Raw genomic sequence first — 20,144 nt, 5'->3', positions numbered from 1 at the left:
GATATGATAAAACATCCAAACGTGGCTTCACCATATATTCTCTCCCGACGTAAATGTAACTCTCTCTGAATGAATGCAGCTTCCTCATCTACGGGTACTGAATAAACGGACATTTAATGTCTGTGTTACGAACTTGTGCGCGATTAAGGAAAACGAATGAAAAAACGAACGGCGAAGGCAATTTCAACACCGCTCGCGCTTCGAAAAGGGGCGGAGATTGTAACAAACCTCGGGTTAGTGGAATAAAACCTGCTCCCGACCAGGTTAGGTTCACAGAGTAGGTTACTATGGTTACTCACTCTAAGTATAAGATACCTTGATTTCTGAAACGGGGTTGACTTACCCCGCGGTCACGGGTTTGATATACCTCGCGTTCTGAAACTGAAAACCCAGAGTATCCCGTTTTCTGGGGTTAACTTACACTGAGTTTGCTCTTACCCTGCTTTCTGAAACGGGTCCCGGGTCACACCCAGCAGCACTGTTTACAAACACCAGGAAGAGGTGACGTCACCCCAGCGGAGCACATGTTTGCGTTTGACGCTCGCGCGTCTCCTTTTCAAACGGGATCGTCACTGCTGAACACATAGACGCTCATCTACGTGCAGTTTCAAAAGCACGCACGCGTGTGCTCGACGCACGACATTAAACGCGTTTGTTTTCATGACCTCCATGGTCAACACACACGCTGATGCCGCGGAGGATTGTGGGTGAAACTCAGTGACTGCAGACGCGGCGCGACGCAAAACACGACGTGGATTCGTCCTGGATTTCTGCTGTAAGGGCTGGGCAGACAACGGATATAAACAAATATACATCATTGCGAATCACGTCGTTTAGCAACGTTTCTTTTACGATCTTGATTCACGCAAAGGTCAAGCAAGGACGAGGAACGGCAGCGCGAACACATGTGAATAGATACCAGACATGCTTTTGGTCTTGTTCAGGGTGTACAAAATCTGCCCAGCACACTATTATAATGTTATAAAATACATAAGATATTTTCAAGCTTATAAAGAACCGCGTGGCTTGTGGCGTTTCGCTATATTGGTGGGGACATCTTTAAAACCTCACATCACCATACGCTCAATCCATCTCAATCCAGTCCTGGGTTTACAAATTCACACACATGCGTGTTGAGGCACAGCGCAACCGACCTTCAATCCGTCACCCCTCTATACCGCTCTCCTCATTGGTCAGTATTGAATGACCGCATTCCTGCATGCATCTCTAATTGGTTATTCCGCCCGTCAATCGCAGCGGCAGCGTTCACGGCGCGCCGCGATTGGCTGCTTCCCCTTCCCTTTCTCTCTGAGGTGTATCGCGGCGGTGGGTCCAGTCGCCGCCGCTGCTGCTGGTGTCTCCGGTCGGGCACGTTTATCGCTTCATTCCCTCCGCGTTTTCCGTTCACACATCGAGCCGGTTCCGCGTTAAGATGGCGGCGGTCGCCCGGTTGGAGGGTCGTGAGTTCGAGTACGTGATGAAGAAGCGCTCGGTGACGGTGGGTCGGAACTCGTCGCAGGGCTCCGTGGACGTGAGCATGGGCCACTCGAGCTTCATCTCCCGGCGGCACCTGGAGATCTTCACCGCTGCGGCGGACGACACGGGCGGCGGGGAATTTTACCTGCGGTGTCTCGGGAAAAACGGGGTGTTCGTGGACGGCGTGTTCCTGAGGCGGGGGGCGCCACCCCTGCAGTTGCCCCGATTGTGAGTAATTATCTTCTTCGCATTTATCTTCATAATCTTTGTCATCATCTTCATCTTCATCATCACTGTTGTTGTTGTTGTGGTGGCGCAGTACACGAGCACGTGCTCGTGTATATTCCCTCTCTACTAGTTTATTGTTTCGCTTTCAGAAGGTTGTGTTTCAAACCGTAGTACGCTCCCTATCTAGGCACTCTTTTGAGGGGCCGCGCACGTAATGCACGCGCCGTGGCTGCAGACTCTGGTGTACTGGGGTGTGCAGCATTTTAAGGGGGTCAAATGTGCATGCTGCAGCAGTTGTGGAGACGATAGGCGTGTGCGGCAGCACATCGGGCCTCTCAAGAGCATACTGCCGTTTTGGGCATCACAGGCGCATGTTGCATTTTTAAGTCGTCGGAATTGCACGCAGCATCATTTCGAGCATCACATGTGCGTGTTGCATCTGGTGCATGTCGAATTTGAAGGGAACCAGAGGCGAGGATTGCAACAGTTACGGACAGCATGTGGCATTTTAAGGTCACAATTGCATGCAGCAGCACTTGTGGGCGTCATAGGCGTGTGCAGCGTGATTTTGGGTGTTGTAAATGCATGCAGTGGGCATCATGAAGGCATGTTGTGCGGCCGCACATCTTTTGTTATTTGAGGTGCATGCACCAGCAGATTCTTGGAATCACAGGTGTGCGCTGCAGCATTTCTGGGCATCACAGGTGCATGCAGCTGTTTTTGGGCATCTCACACGTGAGCATCATGTTTGCGCAGGTGCACTCAGTCCAATTCACTTTTATTGAATGTGTGTGATCATGTTGACCCTTAGGTTTACCTGTTTCACCTTTAAAACCCTTAGGAAAGTTACACTAGTGGGTGTTTAATGCAGTTGTTTATTATAGGCTGTTATTCATGTCGTGTTTCTGAATAAGCTTAAACCGTACCTTTTGCACAGCATAACATAACTGTGCCGTTCTCGACTGTAGTGCACACTTACCTCCTGTTCTTTTTTTAACAGGTGACCCACATTCCTCCATATAATGTTAAAATCCGTCACCTGTGTATCTCTGTGATTTAATTGACAGCCATTTTGGATACTTTTAAAATACTTTTTTAATATCAGCGAAATCTTTTTCTGATATTTACCACTAGTTAGGGCTGAACGATATGGCCAACATTTATATTAAATTATATTCCTTCATTTCAGTCGATATGAAGAATCGTACAAAAGGCAAAATGTAAGATATAAGTTTAGAGATATCAGTTGACAGTTTTGTATCCGTATTGTATAGCTTCAAAATGAATTACGGTATTTCAAGACTTTTTGCGGTAATTATATTTATGACGATGTAGAAAAAACATTGAACAAAGTTTTATTGGTGTGCAGCTGACAGGCAAACAAAATGAATGGCATTTTCCATCCTTTTATCATAAGGTGGCAGCAGCAGCATTATAGTGCAATAGTAGTATCTAGGGATGTCCCGATCACACTTTTTGTGGCCCCAATCAGAGTCATTTTATTTGGAGTGTCCGTCGATCCGAATCATTTTATTTGGAGTGTCCGTCGATCCGAATCATTTTATTTGGAGTATCCGCCGATCCGAGTCATTTTATTTGGAGTATCCGCCGATCCGAGTCATTTTATTTGGAGTATCCGCCGATCCGAGTCATTTTATTTGGAGTATCCGCCGATCCGAGTCATTTTATTTGGAGTATCCGCCGATCCGTGTCATTTTATTTGGAGTATCCGTCGATCCGAGTCATTTTATTTGGAGTATCCGCCGATCCGAGTCATTTTATTTGGAGTATCCGTCGATCCGAATCATTTTATTTGGAGTATCCGTCGATCCGAATCATTTTATTTGGAGTATCCGCCGATCCGAGTCATTTTATTTGGAGTATCCGCCGATCCGAGTCATTTTATTTGGAGTATCCGCCGATCCGAGTCATTTTATTTGGAGTATCCGCCGATCCGAGTCATTTTATTTGGAGTATCCGCCGATCCGAGTCATTTTATTTGGAGTATCCGCCGATCCGAGTCATTTTATTTGGAGTATCCGCCGATCCGAGTCATTTTATTTGGAGTATCCGCCGATCCGTGTCATTTTATTTGGAGTATCCGCCGATCCGTGTCATTTTATTTGGAGTATCCGCCGATCCGTGTCATTTTATTTGGAGTATCCGCCGATCCGAGTCATTTTATTTGGAGTATCCGCCGATCCGAGTCATTTTATTTGGAGTATCCGCCGATCCGATAAAACATACTTTTATTTTCTAATGCTAGGTTTATGCTCCAGGTATATTAAGGTTATTAAAATATTACTATTTACAATTCATCATTCTTTAAATTATAGCCTTACATATTGTCCGAAACATAATGATAGAATTTGTCTTTTCAACTTTTCAATAATGATAGAATTTGTCTTTTTCATCTAAAACAATCAATACAATACTGCAAGTTCACTCTGTGGTACTCGTGTATATATATCTTGTATATATATTCTTTACACTGTTGAATGTGCTGGCATCTCGTGCTTAATATGGTCAACTTGTTAAAAAACGAGTTGGACGTATGACGTAGTATTTCTGTACTTGATACACTCCCCCAGAGTTTTTTTATAATATTGAGTCCCTGCGTCATCGAAGGAATCCTATCCCTTTTATCGGCCATTCTACCGGAAAAGCAAGACAAGATGAAAGAAACAGCGCGCCAACCGACAAGCGAGACCCACTGCGCATTCGTTACTCTTGCGATAGTGACGTTGAGGTGTGTCTGTTGTTCACAGCATTTCAGTGATGGATGTTTTATAAGCGGTGGATATAACGCTGGGTTTGGAGATCGTTTGAAACTGATAGATGCCGCGGTCCCATTGCTTAAAGATGCCGGACATGAACTGCACGCGATAAGTCAAACAAAGTCATACGTCTGTGTTTTGTTGGCAATCGGCGTGTACCTGCATAATGTACAAAACACAAAGGGATTAATGTGATGACGCGCGTGCATTTGTCTGCGTCTCACTGTATGAATACATGAACTCCATCTCCAGAGTTTATTTCTTAAGCATTTCACTGTATAATATATCGTCAACCACACAAACCGCGACCGTCAAAAGAAAAGTCTGGTAAACTTGAACATCCAGATTAAATAAACTGTAATGTGGGGCTGGACGATATAGCCAAAATGTGTATATGAAATATAGTTCTTCATTTCGGTCGATACGATATAAACAATATTACAAAATGTAAGATATACAATAAGTTGAGAGAGCCCTCTGATATGAACAATAAAATGCTGATCAAAGTCATTCTAGATGCCAGCAGTGTGCAAAGCTTTATATGATGATAAGAATAACATCTATTTGTATAGGCCTGTGCTTTTACCTTGTGCAAGTATCAAATATTACAATCATGTTACCAATAAAAGAGAGAATAACTTCTCTAAATGTGCTTCAAGCTTTAATTCCATAACTTCAAAATGTGCTTTAAAGCATGGCGTATTTGTCAAGCTCTACAGCCTCCCATTACTTTTTTTCTTGAAAGCCCGCTTTTGACATTTTCATCTAAATTAATAATCTTCAATTAATAACGGCCACTGAATGTTATGAATGAGCGTATATCCAATTTTTTCAAAACTTTATACAAGATTTGCCACGCTCTCCTGCAAGTTGACGGAACCATTTCAGTTAGTTTCTGTGTCTTTCATACAGTATACTTCAGTTTCTTGGGTATAAAAAAAGCTGTATGAAATTTGCCATTCTGTTCTCAAAATGAAGTTTATTTTCCAATAAAACGTGTATTTAAGACTAAATGAAACGATCCGCTATAACTTGTGCATCATGGCTGTCCACACACCATGAACACAACGGCATTTAATCCTTGAAGTCAAGACTTTATTCACAAACCTCTCATTACGAATGGAGACTTTAAAGCGGCAGTGAAACAATATCCGTGTAATGTAAATTGAAATATCGCAAATGTGTTTAAAATCGTATCGCTGTTATCGAATTGATTATACCACTATAGATCGTGTTATTGAAATATTGTCGAGCCCTTCTGTAATGTATTGTAACGATTACTACAGTAAATTGTAGTATTCTAGTAGGAAACTGAGTATACTATCTCTAATTTACTAAACTAATATTTACCATATTAAGGTTCAAAAACACAATCGTATCTGCAAAAGGAGGATTATTTTAGCAGTTTACCATAGTACATAATATAATGGTATACTACAGTATGTAGACAAAAATATGTTTTTATTGTATATTGTTGTATAAAAGAATAGAAAACACAGAATTAAGAAAAAGTTTAACAAAGAAGGAACTTGGGAAAAACTATAATAATTTAACTAAAAATAATTTATGGCAAAGAATCACAAAATTATGGATATACGAGATTTAGGAAGGACAGCGGTGATATGATCACATCACATTTGTCTTCGAGAGCCATGTTTGATAGTAAAAGTCATGTTTGGGAAACACAAATAACTAAGCATTTGTTTATAATCCGGCAGTCCGATCTAAACAAATCTTTAGTTAACCTACCTATGGTTTACTCCGTTTATAATGCTGATTATATGAACTGATTTATGAGAAAGTATTTCAGCATGGATAAGCTTAAATCAGAATGTTTTACAATAGCCGTAGTTCTATAAATAAGAAGAATGATTGTAAAATCAATCCGTTCCACCTGTGAGATGTGAAGTCCAAATGGTTTGTAGAGAGCGTAATAGACAGCGAGACTGAGTCTGAGTTACAATATTGATTGAACGACTAAAGAGCGTTTCATTAGGGAAAACTCTCTTTAGTCAGTGTTCTCTCAGCAGCAGATAGACAGTTACTAATGCAGATGTCACACAAACATGTTTCATCTCTGGACTCTTTTTTGTTTTTTTATACACGATCCATTACCAGAATAGAACATGGTAATATATGTACGCTGTCACGATTATGAAATTTGGCTAACGATTAAATGTCTAATAAATCGTTGCGGTTATGGCAATTAATTGTCTGTATTGTAGCTTTGACAAATGATTGTCTAAGAAATCGTTGTGATTTTGGCGATTAAATGTCTGTTTTGTGGCTTTGGCAATTAATTGTCTAATAAATCATTGCGAAAACGGCGATTAATTGTCTGTTTGTGGCTTTGCCCATTTATTTTTCTGATGAACCGTTTCGATTATTGCGATTAATTGTCTGTTTTGTGGCTTTGACCATTTTCTGATGAGCCATTTCGTTTATGGCGATTAATTGTCTGTTTTGTGGCTTTGGCCATTAATTTTCTGATGAATAATTTTCGATTATGGCGATTAATTGTCTGTTTTGTGGCTTTGGCCATTAATTTTCTGGTGAATCATTTTCGATTATGGCGATTAATTGTCTGTTTTGTGGCTTTGGCCATTAATTTTCTGGCGAATCATTTTCGATTGTGACGATTAATTGTCTGTTTTGTGGCTTTGGCCATAAATTTTCTGGTGAATCATTTTCCGATTATGGCGATTAATTGTCTGTTTTGTGGCTTTGGCCATTAATTTTCTGGCGAATCATTTTCGGTTATGACGATTAATTGTCTGTTTTGTGGCTTTGGCCATTAATTTTCTGGCGAATCATTTTCGGTTATGACGATTAATTGTCTGTTTTGTGGCTTTGGCCATTAATTTTCTGGTGAATCATTTTTCGATTGTGGCGATTAATTGTCTGTTTTGTGGCTTTGGCCATTAATTTTCTGGCGAATCATTTTCGATTATGGCGATTAATTGTCTGTTTTGTGGCTTTGGCCATTAATTTTCTGGCGAATCATTTTCGGTTATGGCGATTAATTGTCTGTTTTGTGGCTTTGGCCATTAATTTTCTGGCGAATCATTTTCGATTATGGCGGTTAATTGTCTGTTTTGTGGCTTTAGCCATTGACTTTCTGATGAATCATTCCGATTATGGCGATTAATTGTCTGTTTTGTGGCTTTGGTCATTCATTTTCTGATGGATCATTTCGATCGTGGCGATTAATTGTCTGTTTTGTGGCTTTGGCCATTCATTTTCTGGTGAATCATTTCGATTGTGGCGATTAATTGTCTGTTTTGTGGCTTTAGCCATTGATTTTCTGATGAATCATTTCGATTGTGGCGATTAATTGTCTGTTTTGTGGCTTTGGCCATTAATTTTCTGATGAATCATTTCGATTATGGCGATTAATTGTCTGTTTTGTGGCTTTGGCCATTAATTTTCTGATGAATCATTTTCGATTGTACGCGATTAATTGTCTGTTTTGTGGCTTTGGACATTAATTTTCTGATGAATCATTTCGATTACGGCGATTAATTGTCTGTTTTGTGGCTTTGGCCATTCATTTTCTGATGAATCATTTCGATAATGGCGATTAATTACATTCTAATGTAAGCACTGCCATGGCTCCAACATTGGTCAAACAATCACAATAAGATGAGTATTTCATAATTGTGACGACCCTAAATATGTGTTTCTCTCTTGTAGCTGAAAGATTAAAAATGTAGCCAAAATATTTAGACGACCATCATGCAGGAGTAGCTTATGTGTAGGACGTTGTGAATGATGACCGTTCCAATTTACATGTTCTCTGAATGTTTGTTTAGTCTGTGTTTCTCATCATTGTACATTTGAGATGTCTGTATCTGAAAAGCTCAGTAAACTAAACCTGTCGATAAATGCTATCGTCGTTTTTTTCTGTGGTTTTTGTCTTAAGACATTGTGGATCAGCGTGTAAAAATCATCCTGGTGTTGACTTGTCTCGCAGTCTTGGTTTCACCTGTTTAAACAGCACCGTGCATGTTTTATTAACGGTGGTGTTAGCATTTTTTCCGAAACGCTTTATAAAACAAAAAAGGATAGTTCACCCAAAAATGACAATTCTATAAAAATCGACTCTGGTTGTTTCAAACCTGTTAAAATGTCTTTGTTCGGTTAAACACAAAGAAAGATATTTGTAAGAACGTTAGCAATTTTCAGTTCTGTGATATTATCCACTACCATAAAAACATTGAACACAACTGTTGAACACAACGTGAGCTATTTTGAAGAATTTAGCAACGCAAACAATCCTGGGGCACCTTTGACTACCGTTTAATGTTTCCTACTATGGCATTCAATGATGTCACAGAATTGAAAATCACACAATCTTCCAAATATCTTTCTCTGTGTTCATCAGAACTAAGTATTTTAAACAGGTATGAAATGACATGAGGCTGAATAAACGATCACACAATTTTCGTTTTTTTGGGTGAACTACCATTTTAAGGCCGAGTACCAAAACAAACTTTTGACCAATCAGCAGTAAGGGGCGTGTCCGCTCATGTTGACTGAGGGAATTGAGCAAACTGGCATGAGAGGGACTGTAGAAAGAGCGATGCCTTTATTGTATACATATTGTATACACACAATAAAGGGGCTGTGGATTACGTATAAAGAAAGAAGGAAGTTAGGCGGGAGCTAGGACCTGTGTTAATATTATAGAGACTTTCCAGCGGAGACGAGTTAGGACTAGTATGGCAAAGGCTTTTATTGAGGATAAGAGATATAAAGACCCCTGCAGATACTGTTGCACAGCACGTTAGAGGGCGGAGCAATGCAGGAGGGGGCGTGTTCCTGTTGCGTAGTTGTGCAGGTTGTCGATTTCAGATAACAATACGTTTTCAGAAATCCCACTGCCTTTACCTGCATGTAGTTTTGTCAGATTTATTTGTTAAACAACGTTTACTAGTCCAGAGGCTCACATGCATTCATGTGTGAAAGTGTTCGACAAATCTTAAGAAAGCCGGAAATGCATTTTGATATATTTCTCTTTAAAAACCGCTTTAAGTCGAGAGCCACACGACATCTTTATCTCCCAAAGAAATGATTCTTTAAATTGATCAATAATCGATTCTTCACTGATAGATATTAGACAGCATCGTACGTTCAAAGTTAGTCGGATTCATGTAAAACACTGAATTTCGTTTCCGTCTTCATCACGTCCAACAGCTGCTGTATGTCTGTGTTGGAAAACTCATTTTATTCTTTTGAAAGAGCTTTGGCGCGATTCTGTCTGACACGTTAAATTGGTTCCTGCAGACGGGAGGCAACACACAACACTCAAGTTAGTGGGGAATCTCTGTATGTTTCTTTTTGGTTCATGTCGTATTCCCATGTTTTTTCGGACACTTATGATGAAAGTGCCATGTTGTATCTGGGTGTACCGTTGGTTTGGTCGACCCAAGTGTTGTCTTGTGTTGTGTGAGAAAGTAGATGTGAAGAAACACGTCTGCTCGGATCACACACATCACCCACAGAGAGGAATGTGAGGGCTTGAGATCCAAACATTCCTGTTTAAAGAGCTTCTCATGGTTGCCATGATGGACTTGTGCTCATGTGTTAGAGAAAAGAATCGAACACAAAGACACGAAAATGTTCAGGAACTAAGGTTTAGTTTTAGATATCTGCCGTAAAAAGCTGTCTTATGCTTGTTTGTATAAATCATGAAAGTAAATGACTGAAGTTGTTTTGTCGGACAAACAGTCTGTTTATTGAACAGACTCGAGGTCTTGCCATAAATCAGCCCCTTTAATATGTTAATGAGGTTTGTTGTGATTGGCTGACCTCCACATACCAGTGTTGTTTACACTAAATGCGTTTATGTAAATGTGTCGTGGGATGAACAAACAGCTCATAGAGTTTACAGTGATGAGCATTGCCGATCCAGTTGATTTCAGCAAGTTTACTTTACAGTGAACCTCGGAGAAACGTTACAATATGTGAAAGCGTATATTTTCACAGAGCGTGAAAGATGATGCTTTCAATGATATGAGCTCAAGGAAAAGTCTGGAAACTGACATCTGTCATTTCTGACATCAAATATATTTTTATTTACAAAGAATTGTGCATCATTAGATAAAAGATCGAAGTAAATTTTTTGTTAATTAAGTCGCATCGTGAGATCAGAATCGTGAGCTGAGTGAATCGTTACATCCCATATTCATAGCCGATGCTGAATGAAGATTCAGTTCAGACCTTATGTTAGCTTATCTCATACACGTGGACATTTAATTTTTATTATAGTGTAGGTCTATTGGGTATTGACACATCAGTTCACGTTATTCCAAAGATCTTTGCTGTACTTCAGAAATTTGAGATTATGACTAATTTAAAAAACGTATTAAAATGTCAGCGACACTTCAAACGATGCACGATTTTCAGAAATATTTTGGACATTTTAAAATTCATTAAGTTATTTTTTTGTAGATTATCTTTTTTAGAAGACGACCTAAAACTAGGCCTGGGCTATATGGCTGAAACGATTATCACAATAACATTTAATAACGATAAATATCACAATGAACAAGGCAGATTTTAGCTCCTGTATGAAATTTGTGAAAACTAGATGGTTAACTGTGTTAAAAATGTGAGGTAGAATTGACTATAATTTCATATTTGATTATTGTTCATCATAAAAATCTAATATTAGTTTATTTAAATTTAATTAATAAATACGTAATTTGTTACGCATGCGCAGCATTTCTTCAGCGTATTTTACGATTATATGAACATTTAATGAACTTTTGTAATAGTTTTATCGAGGAATAATTGCAATAATTAATAATAATAGTTTTATCGCCCAGCTCTACCTAAAACTGGAGATTTTGTTTTGAAAAGATTGGAGACTATTTCTATATTGTTAACTGACCGAACATATCTTATTGCAGATAAACGATGACACTGATACCTGCCTATTATCCATGGAGATTAAAAATAAAATGCATGCGGGCCTAAGCATCTCTTTTATTCAAGAATATTAAAGAGATTCAGAAGTGAAGTGGTTTAGAGATCATCATCATCAGGCGGCTCCTCTCTGTTCTGGGTATCGATTCAATTTTTGCGTTTACGGTTCTGCTTATCGAATCCTGTTCTGATCGATTCTCTGGTCCAATTCCAATATTTGAGGGGGAAGAAAAAGTAGAGCAAATGCTTAAAGAAAAAGGTTTTCGCCTTTTATTCTTGCCACATTTAAGCTATAACCAGTAGGATGTAACCGTTAACTGTGTCAATTCGTCATATAATAAAATAAACAACACATAACGATAATGTTACCTCCAATGTTACCTCCAAATGTTATCATCATTTATTTTCAGAAATAACTTAAGGCGTTTGATGCAGTTTATGAGATCAATCAAGACTAAAAGACTCGTACAATGCTCATTGACATGATCATAACTGCAGAATCTTCAGTTCCCTAATATAATATTTGTTAAACTGGGGTTTTAAGAGACCGGATTACCACAAATTTGCAAATGGCAGGACAAACTACACTTTTTATAAATTCACACACACACACAGTCTGTGCTTATATATATATTTAATATGAAGGTCCGACAAATTTATATGGCAAATATCGTCACGAGAAAAGAACAATATTCGATTTTTTTATTTATTCTGGTCTTCGGTGAGGACCAGAATGTATGTTTTATCACAGTAATAAAAAAGCTAAAATGGTTCTAAATATTTTATATTATATTAAAATAAATATCACATTAATTACATGTTAAATTCTCAAAGCTCTTTCTATTAATCCCGTACCTTGCGCATGACTGCATCATAGCCGTGATCTAATCAATCCAAAATCATGCCAAATCATCATCAGTCAAATCCAGCAAACTGAGCTAGTGTGGTGTGTAGAACGGGCTCCTTACATCAAAAAACATGTTTTCCTTTTGTCCTGAAGATATAAAGTTTCATATAAAACGATTGTATTGTATTATAGTATAGCAGCAAATGTTGACGTTAAAGTACTTCTGGCGTTTTAATTCAATATAATTTGCAGTATTTGTTTTATGCAGTATTGAATGCTTTATAGATCACCGGTCCAGTTCACTGATATTGAAATGAATTATCGAGATGAAATCGGTAAACCGTCAGTAATATTAAAGCTGCAAAATAAAAATAAAACGTCTCTTACCTCCATTCACAACAGTAAACTAATAATAAGGGTCGAGTACCGGCACCGTACATCTTTCAATGTTATTGTCAGTGCTCATTTCACATTCATTAAACTTTGTGATTTGTTCTGTATTTGTTATTATTTACTAAATATTTATTTCTTTATTGTTTATTTTTCTAATTACTGTTCTTTAATGTCATCCACCGGTGTTTTGTGGCTCATTTTACAAGTATCGATTTGGCACCGTTATCGAAAGAAATCCAAAGGCTCCCCAACCCTACTAATAATGATCATTCTGAAAGTTAATAGACAAAGTCATTTTATATTTCAAACAGATGGCGATAAAATGACAAAAGTTAAAGACTGCAGATTCAATAACATATATATGTTTCCATAATGTATTGTTTGTGTCATGACTCACGGTTACAGAGTTTTCTCAGTTGTGTTGTTTTGTAAGAGACGTCTCGTGTACTCCTGGGGCGGTTCTGGTTAGACGGGATATTCTCTCATCAAGGGATGAGTAATTTTAGCATTGCCTGGAGAACAGAAGCTTTGCACGAGACATGCTGTCCCATGAGTCTCACCACCACTCTCATCTCTGTCTTAACATAACGCATTACGTCTGTGTAAATGCACAATGTCATTCAGGTCAACGTTTTTTATCCGTGTGAATTTAGAATGTGAATGTGCATTGTCAGTCGTGCAGTCATGTTGACGCTAATAAGTTATTGTTATAATTATTCTTGACATGAACGGGCATTAAAGATTAACGTTATTGACACAGCTGCATTTGCTGCTGTAAACTTCATTTAAGTGAAATGATAGATGCCTGAAACACGAGATGTCTCAACATCAGACGCTTTTTTCAATCTCAGTTGTTCAGTCTATACACGCACAACCTTGAATGACAGGTTATTAGCAGATCGTAAATCCCCTGCTAACGGTAATACCACGCCCCTTACTGAGACTCCGCCCCCCATGTTTGGTTGGTGCTTTGCTTTGTTCGCTCTTGGATCTCGTTCTTGCGTTCATGTCGGTGTTCGTGTCTGTGCACGTTCGATTGTATCTGCAAGTGTTAACATGTCATTTTTGTCTTTCTCACAGGTGCACGTTTCGCTTTCCCAGCACCAATATAAAGATCACGTTCACCGCGCTGGCCAGCGTCAAGCGTGAGATGACCGAACCTGAATCTCCAGTGAAAGCCGTTCAGCCGCAAATCTCTCCTCTCACCATCAACATTCCAGACAACATCGCCCATCTCATGAGCCCCCTGCCCTCGCCCACCGGCACCATCAGGTACACAAACACACACCTGACCCGTTTATGAAGCGTTTCGGAATAGGAGGTGCACAGTTCCTTAAAGGAGTAGTTCTTGTCTAAGCTCTCTAAGTATAATCTGTCCATGGAGTCATTGCACTGGATACAATCATATCTCTCAAATCGGATGCAATGTGTGAGGGTAAAAAATGCATTGTCCTCTCTGAAGCCCAGCACAACTGGGGTCCCGCAAGGATCAATTTTTGGTCCCTTGCTGTTCAGTATCTACATCAATGATCTTCCGGCTGTGTGCAAAGACGTAGACATCATCATGTACTCAGATGATGCTGTCATCTACGTACATGGGAGTGATATGGAGCAAGTAGCCACTAAATTGTCCTCAGCCATGGACAAAATAAGTCATTGGCTTAAATCTTCTTGCCTAACACTAAAAAACTGCTGGAATGTATTTCGCTAAGTCCAAAAAAGTTAAAGATATACTCAACATCTATGTTAATGGTCAAAAAATTGACATCGTGATAGAGATAAAATATCTAGGTGTCCATTTGGACCAAATTTAAAAAAACATATAAAAAATGTGTAACTATTAAATCTATTATCTCCATCTTTAGACACATTACAAGTAGTTTGACAACTGAGAAGTATTAGAAGTAGTTTTGTGATTAGTTTTTCATTTATATATTTGATTCCTTTCTAAATGATCATTGCTTGACTAATTTTATATGTATTTGTTAGTTTTATTGACAGTTGTTTACAATGTTTTAATATTGTGTGCACCTGCCCGGAGACAGCAGATTGAAAATAGCTTCTGCTAACTCTGGTACAGACATCTTTTCGTAAGATGAATGTATTTTGTACGATGTCCCTGACAAATAAAATAATTAAATGAAAAATATATATATATATTTAAATGTATAGGCTGGTAACTGAAACCCCCTACTCGTCTAAATGAATGAAGCACGCATTCACGTTAATGGTATAGCCCACACTCTTGTTTTGAATTACTTTTACTTTGAGTAACCAAACATCACTGTAAAAAATTTAAACTGTGTACATGTGCGACAGTGAAATCATGAACGACTTGAAACATGTTTAAGAACTTGAATAATGGCCCCATCCTCTGGACGATTGGAGAAATGCAGATATGGGCATCGGGATTTCAAGAATATTGTTCCTTTAAATTGGAGATCGATTCAAATCGAAGAATCTGTATTGTCTACCCAGCCCTACTGAACGCATATGAAATGAGTCATATGTAAGAAAACAGTAATTGACAAGGATGTGACCGAGTGACACCTCAAGAAGTTTGTGAAATATTTCTAATGTCCGTATAAGTGAGCACACTTATGATGTGATGTCACAAACATGCTATTTAGTGAATGATGTCATTGATCAACATTTAGCCACTCTCCTAGCAGCTGTTTTTAAGTTGCCTTAAAATAAACAGGAAGGTTTTCTGGTGTGCACGTTCAGTTCTGAATGATCACCGCAGCTGTGTCTCTATCGAGATCTGATGGATTTAATTGAGTTTCCGGCCATTCATGTGAAATTACACTTCCGTCTCTCTCTCTCTGCGTAGATGCTCATGTTTTCTCTCTCGTGTTTCTCCACCAGCGCTGCTAACTCGTGTCCGTCCAGTCCGCGTGGTGCGGGCTCCTCTGGGTACCGGATGGGTCGGATCGTGCCCGATCTACAGCTCATGAATGAAAACTCTCATTCTGAGAATGATAAAGAGGCTTCTGAAGGAGACAGCCCGAAGGTACCGAAGCCATCTTTGTGTTTATCTCACGAGAAGCATTTGAGCCGCCGCTAGAGAGCGATGAGGGCCAAACGATGTGTCACTTTTGATTTTATGTTGCCATGTTGATTTTTCTCTCTCGCTTTGCAGGACGACTCCAAACCTCCGTACTCATATGCTCAGTTGATCGTTCAGGCCATCACGCTGGCTCAGGACAAACAGTTAACACTAAATGGCATCTACACACACATCACCAAGAATTACCCGTACTACAGGACAGCAGATAAGGGCTGGCAGGTCAGTATCACTGATCTCAGATCAGTCCTCACAGCTGATCTCTGACTGTTTGAGTGAACAGATCTACAGTGATGCCTTCCAGTTAGATCGAGAGGCTCTCTGTGCCGGTGAGGTGTTTAAATGAAGCTTTATTTAGCTCACGCTTTAAAGCTGCAGGAAACCATTTCTCACACAGAGGAAGAGACGATAAGTTCCTGTCGTGTTACCAACACCACACTGATGGATTATCGTTTTCCGACAAACACTTGCTCTACAAATATACGTCTATGTTTAGCATTGCTCTTGCACATTTTCTATCCTTAAAGTTCACCCAAAAATGAAAATTCTGTCATGAATTATTCACTCATATGTAGTTTTTCCATACATGTTTCCTTTGCTTTGTTTGGCTGAACACAGAGACACATATTTGGACGAATGCTTGTAACCAAACAGCATGTTTACATTCTTCAAAATAACATCTTTTGTGTTTTACAGAACAAATCATTAGAAAGTATTTTTTCCTACTCTGGTAATGTATGGGGTCCAAGAACTGTTTGGTTACAAGCATTCTTCCACGGATCAGGAAGTTTGTACAGATTTGAAACCACCCGAAGGCGAGTAATCGATGACAGAATTAGTATTTTTGGGTGAGCTGTTCCTTTAAACACAAGCCACGTGAAATTTCTTCTCCGAAGCAAAAATTCATTTTCGTGGTCCATTTCTACAAATTGATTTGGCACAATTGCCTGTGTGTGATTTGACATGCTTTAAAACGATGTTTGTGGCGAGTATGGGTATGACTTTGTGTTGCTACGTATACTTATATTGGTGCTTGTAAATAAACTACATTCCTTTCCACCCTTTTAACATTTGTTTTGTTCAAAAACTATAAAAATGTGCCCAAAAGATGTGTAATTAAATTGGATTTTACAATTGAATCTTAAGATTTAAGATGAAATGATCTCGGATGTTTCGGGTTTTAATCGAAAGGCTGATGCACCGTGTCCTGATGTGACTGTACTGACTGTCCCTGTGTTCGGATCCATTTGTTTTGTTTCAGAATTCGATTCGTCACAACCTGTCTCTGAATCGGTACTTCATCAAAGTCCCCCGCTCTCAAGAAGAGCCAGGCAAGGGTTCATTCTGGAGGATAGACCCCTCGTCCGAGAGCAAACTGGTGGAGCAGGCGTTCCGGAAACGCAGGCCGCGGGGAGTGCCCTGCTTCAGGACCCCGCTGGGACCCCTCTCATCCAGGTGAGATCCTAACACTGACCTTTCCAAAGTCCATTTGTGGTCATATTTTGTGTTTGGCTTAGATCAGAGACAACAATTACATCATAACATCTGTTTTTGTAACGACAGGAGTGCTCCAGCATCACCCAATCACTCTGGGGTCCTCTCCGCACACTCCAGTGGTGTTCAGACCCCCGAGAGCCTATCACGGGAGGGCTCACCTGTTCCTATAGAGCCGGAGCCCACCCTGGCCTCTGCTGCTGCCATCCACCCCAAACTAGCTGTGATTCAAGAGGCCCATTTCACTCCCAACACTGCTGGTACACACAAACAACGCAACAAACACTCAAAAATCAATCGTTGAACTTTTTATATTTGTGGCTTTTTTGTATTTGACTCTTGTTGTTTCTTTCTCAGCGTCTCCCATCAGCAGTCAACCGGTTCTGATCGCCGTCCAGCGTCCGTTATCTCAGACCATGAAACCTGTCACGTACGCCCTGGCCACGCCGGTCACATCCTCCACGTCTGCGCAGACACTGATGCAAACTGTGCACGTGGTACATCAGATCCCAGCTATGGCGGTCAGCACCTGCAACCTGCAGCCGGCCATCAAAACAGAGCCGCAAGAGAACGGAGAACCAGAGGAGGTTAAAGGTGAGGGGTCACGCCAGCAACTGGGTAAACATATGAGCTGCTAACTGACAGGTTGTTTGTTTGGATCCCATGCACATCACATGAACCCAGAGATTTGTCCAGTCGGACGCAGATGTGCAAACTAAATCTGACATCAAACAGCTCTTCTGTGAAAACCACTTCCCTTAAGAACTCGCAGGAAACCTGAAAATATTTATTTAAAACCAGTAAAAGTTGAAACTTTTGTTAGAAACCTATAAAAGTAAATATAATATTATTATAAGCTGTTATTTTTAGTTTGTCTGAAAATCTGGTAGATATTATTTTACAAAATTGAAATCTATTGTCATGGGTTATTTTTCTATAAATGTCACTCTGTACAAAGCATTTGGATTTTTAACACGTGTTTTCTTTCACTTTTAGTGAAGGTAGAGCCACTTCCCACCATCACTCACGCCTCCATCGGTTCGGCCAATAGAATCATTCAGACCAGCTCTGTAGCCACGCCCCTCCAGACGGTTACCATATTGCAGCAAGCCCCACTGGGCCAGCACCAACTGCCAATCAAAACCATTTCCCAAAACGGCACTCATATGATGCCCATCGCCACGGCGATACAGAGTCATAACAGCTCAGGTATTCCTGCCCACGGCCGCTTATTTGGAAAGTCAATGTCACGCAAGTTGTCATAACTCTGCCATCTTTGTTTCTCCGTAGTGTCAAGTCCATTACACCTGTTGGCTGCTCACGCCTCCGCGTCCGCCTCCCTCCCAACGAAGCGTCAGAACGGCGAAAAGGCAAGCGAACCCCCCGAGTGCAAACGATTGAAAACGGAAGAAGAACAGAAAGCAATCTCTGACCCAAACGGAAACGCAGCGTAGACCGACTCCGCCCACCAGCGCTCCGGCCAGGACTAGTTCATCGTTCAACATCGCCGCCGTCTCCACCTGCCACGTGTTTCTCACTTTTTATTGTGTATCTGCCCTTACACTTTTTATTCCACGCGGCTCGCAGTGCCAAACCCGAAGCTTTTACATGGGACGACCGTCATCACTCCATCACAAAGCGACTTCAAAACTCTGTCCGGAATATCATCTTTTACCCACAGATGCAGCTGCCCGCTTTTCCATTTCGTTACTCGGGAGCCGGATCGAACAAAACAACAGAGCAACTGCCATCTGGTCTTAACAGCGCCGATTTTATGGCACACCCTGCAGACGTCAGCTCACGGAAGCATCCGATTGGCTCAGATTCTGGTTCATGATGCTTGTTTTATTAGCAAAACACACGTGGTCCTGGAGGAGACCCTCCAAGTTGAGACCAAATTCCACACCCAGAATATTGTAGCTCGGACGTTTCCAGGAGCTTCGTGGCCCGTGTGTTGTTTACACCAGACGGAGAATTCAAGATCTGGATTTCCTCGCGCCGACGGAGGAACACAGGCTCAAATCCAACATTCCAAAGTGTGGCCAGGAAGATATCTCGGCGTTATGCGAATGACGCACCAGGAACAGGTCTTTGGCAGCCCGGCGTGAGCGTGTGTCGTGTTTTTTGTAGTAGTGCGTGTTAGGGCCGTGCGTGGAGACCTGTCTCGGCCAAAGGGAACAAAATCTAAACTTTTCGTAAACTTTCGGCAGCTAGACCATCGACCCCACGCCGCCAACTCCTGCAGCCGTCGTAGTGGATCTATATGCAGTATTTCCTCGTTCATAAGTGAAGCATTAGGATCTGGACGTGTTTTCAGTATAGAGACGTTTTAAAAAGTAATAATACCAATAATTATATATGAATATATAAGCGACATACAGGCAGAAGAGCTTATTGGGAAAAGTTGTATGCGGACGGTGTCTCTCTTCTTCTTTTGTAAGATGAAAACCACGAATCAATGGAGTATTTCCTTTGTTTTCCTTTTTCGTTTTCAAGTCAGTCTTTTTTACGCGGACATATTTTCATACTCTCACGGATAAAAGAGATGACGTGTCGTTGTCGTGTGTAGCTGAGCATGATGAACCGTACCTGAGCCGTCGATTAAACATGTCAACCAAAAAAAAAAGAAAAAGCGAAGAGAGAACCTGCTTTGAATCAGACCAGAGCTGCACTTGATTCAACTGTTATTTGTTTCGTCTCGGTTTCGTTTACTTCTGTTTGGAGGCTGTTGTTGTGGTGGAGGCCGACTCTGTTCAGACCTGCGCGTCTGTTTACAGATTATATGTGTTTCAACCAAAAGCATAAAACAAGATTGATGTTTGTTCTGCTTCAGTGGGTAAATGCTTTTTTGTTTTTTTATAAATTAATTTAAACCTTACATCCTCGGCTGTCTCGTCTTTTCCTTGAAGCGTTCATTTCGACTCATGTGTGC

The 20,144-nt window shown here is 40.3% G+C and overlaps 1 protein-coding gene across 1 annotated transcript; it reads left to right on the top strand.

Annotated features, from left to right (window-relative positions):
• The first annotated feature begins 552 nt into the window (after window positions 1-552).
• foxk2b (forkhead box K2b) lies at window positions 553-20,090 on the top strand. The gene is made up of 9 exons (XM_079455634.1): window positions 553-1,704; window positions 13,732-13,923; window positions 15,520-15,664; window positions 15,794-15,940; window positions 16,980-17,173; window positions 17,282-17,472; window positions 17,570-17,806; window positions 18,209-18,421; window positions 18,503-20,090. The coding sequence occupies exons 1-9, from the start codon at window positions 1,433-1,435 to the stop codon at window positions 18,664-18,666; spliced, it is 1,755 nt and encodes a 584-aa protein (XP_079311760.1). The 5' UTR covers window positions 553-1,432; the 3' UTR covers window positions 18,667-20,090.
• The last annotated feature ends 54 nt before the right edge of the window (window positions 20,091-20,144 follow it).

Source organism: Barbatula barbatula (assembly GCF_947034865.1).
Source record: "Barbatula barbatula genome assembly, chromosome: 5".
NCBI lineage: Eukaryota > Metazoa > Chordata > Actinopteri > Cypriniformes > Nemacheilidae > Barbatula > Barbatula barbatula.
The sequence above is the reverse complement of the archived record's forward strand: the minus strand, read 5'-3'. Positions and strand labels throughout refer to the sequence as shown.

What these genes read in the sequence shown, in the direction of transcription:
- foxk2b (XM_079455634.1), top strand. Translation starts at nt 1,433, where the DNA reads ATGGCGGCGGTCGCCCGGTTGGAGGGTCGTGAGTTCGAGTACGTGATG. An exon ending in CCCCTGCAGTTGCCCCGATT is followed by an intron (nt 1,705 to 13,731) that starts GTGAGTAATTAT and finishes TCTTTCTCACAG; the next exon opens with GTGCACGTTTCGCTTTCCCA. An exon ending in TCGCCCACCGGCACCATCAG is followed by an intron (nt 13,924 to 15,519) that starts GTACACAAACAC and finishes TTTCTCCACCAG; the next exon opens with CGCTGCTAACTCGTGTCCGT.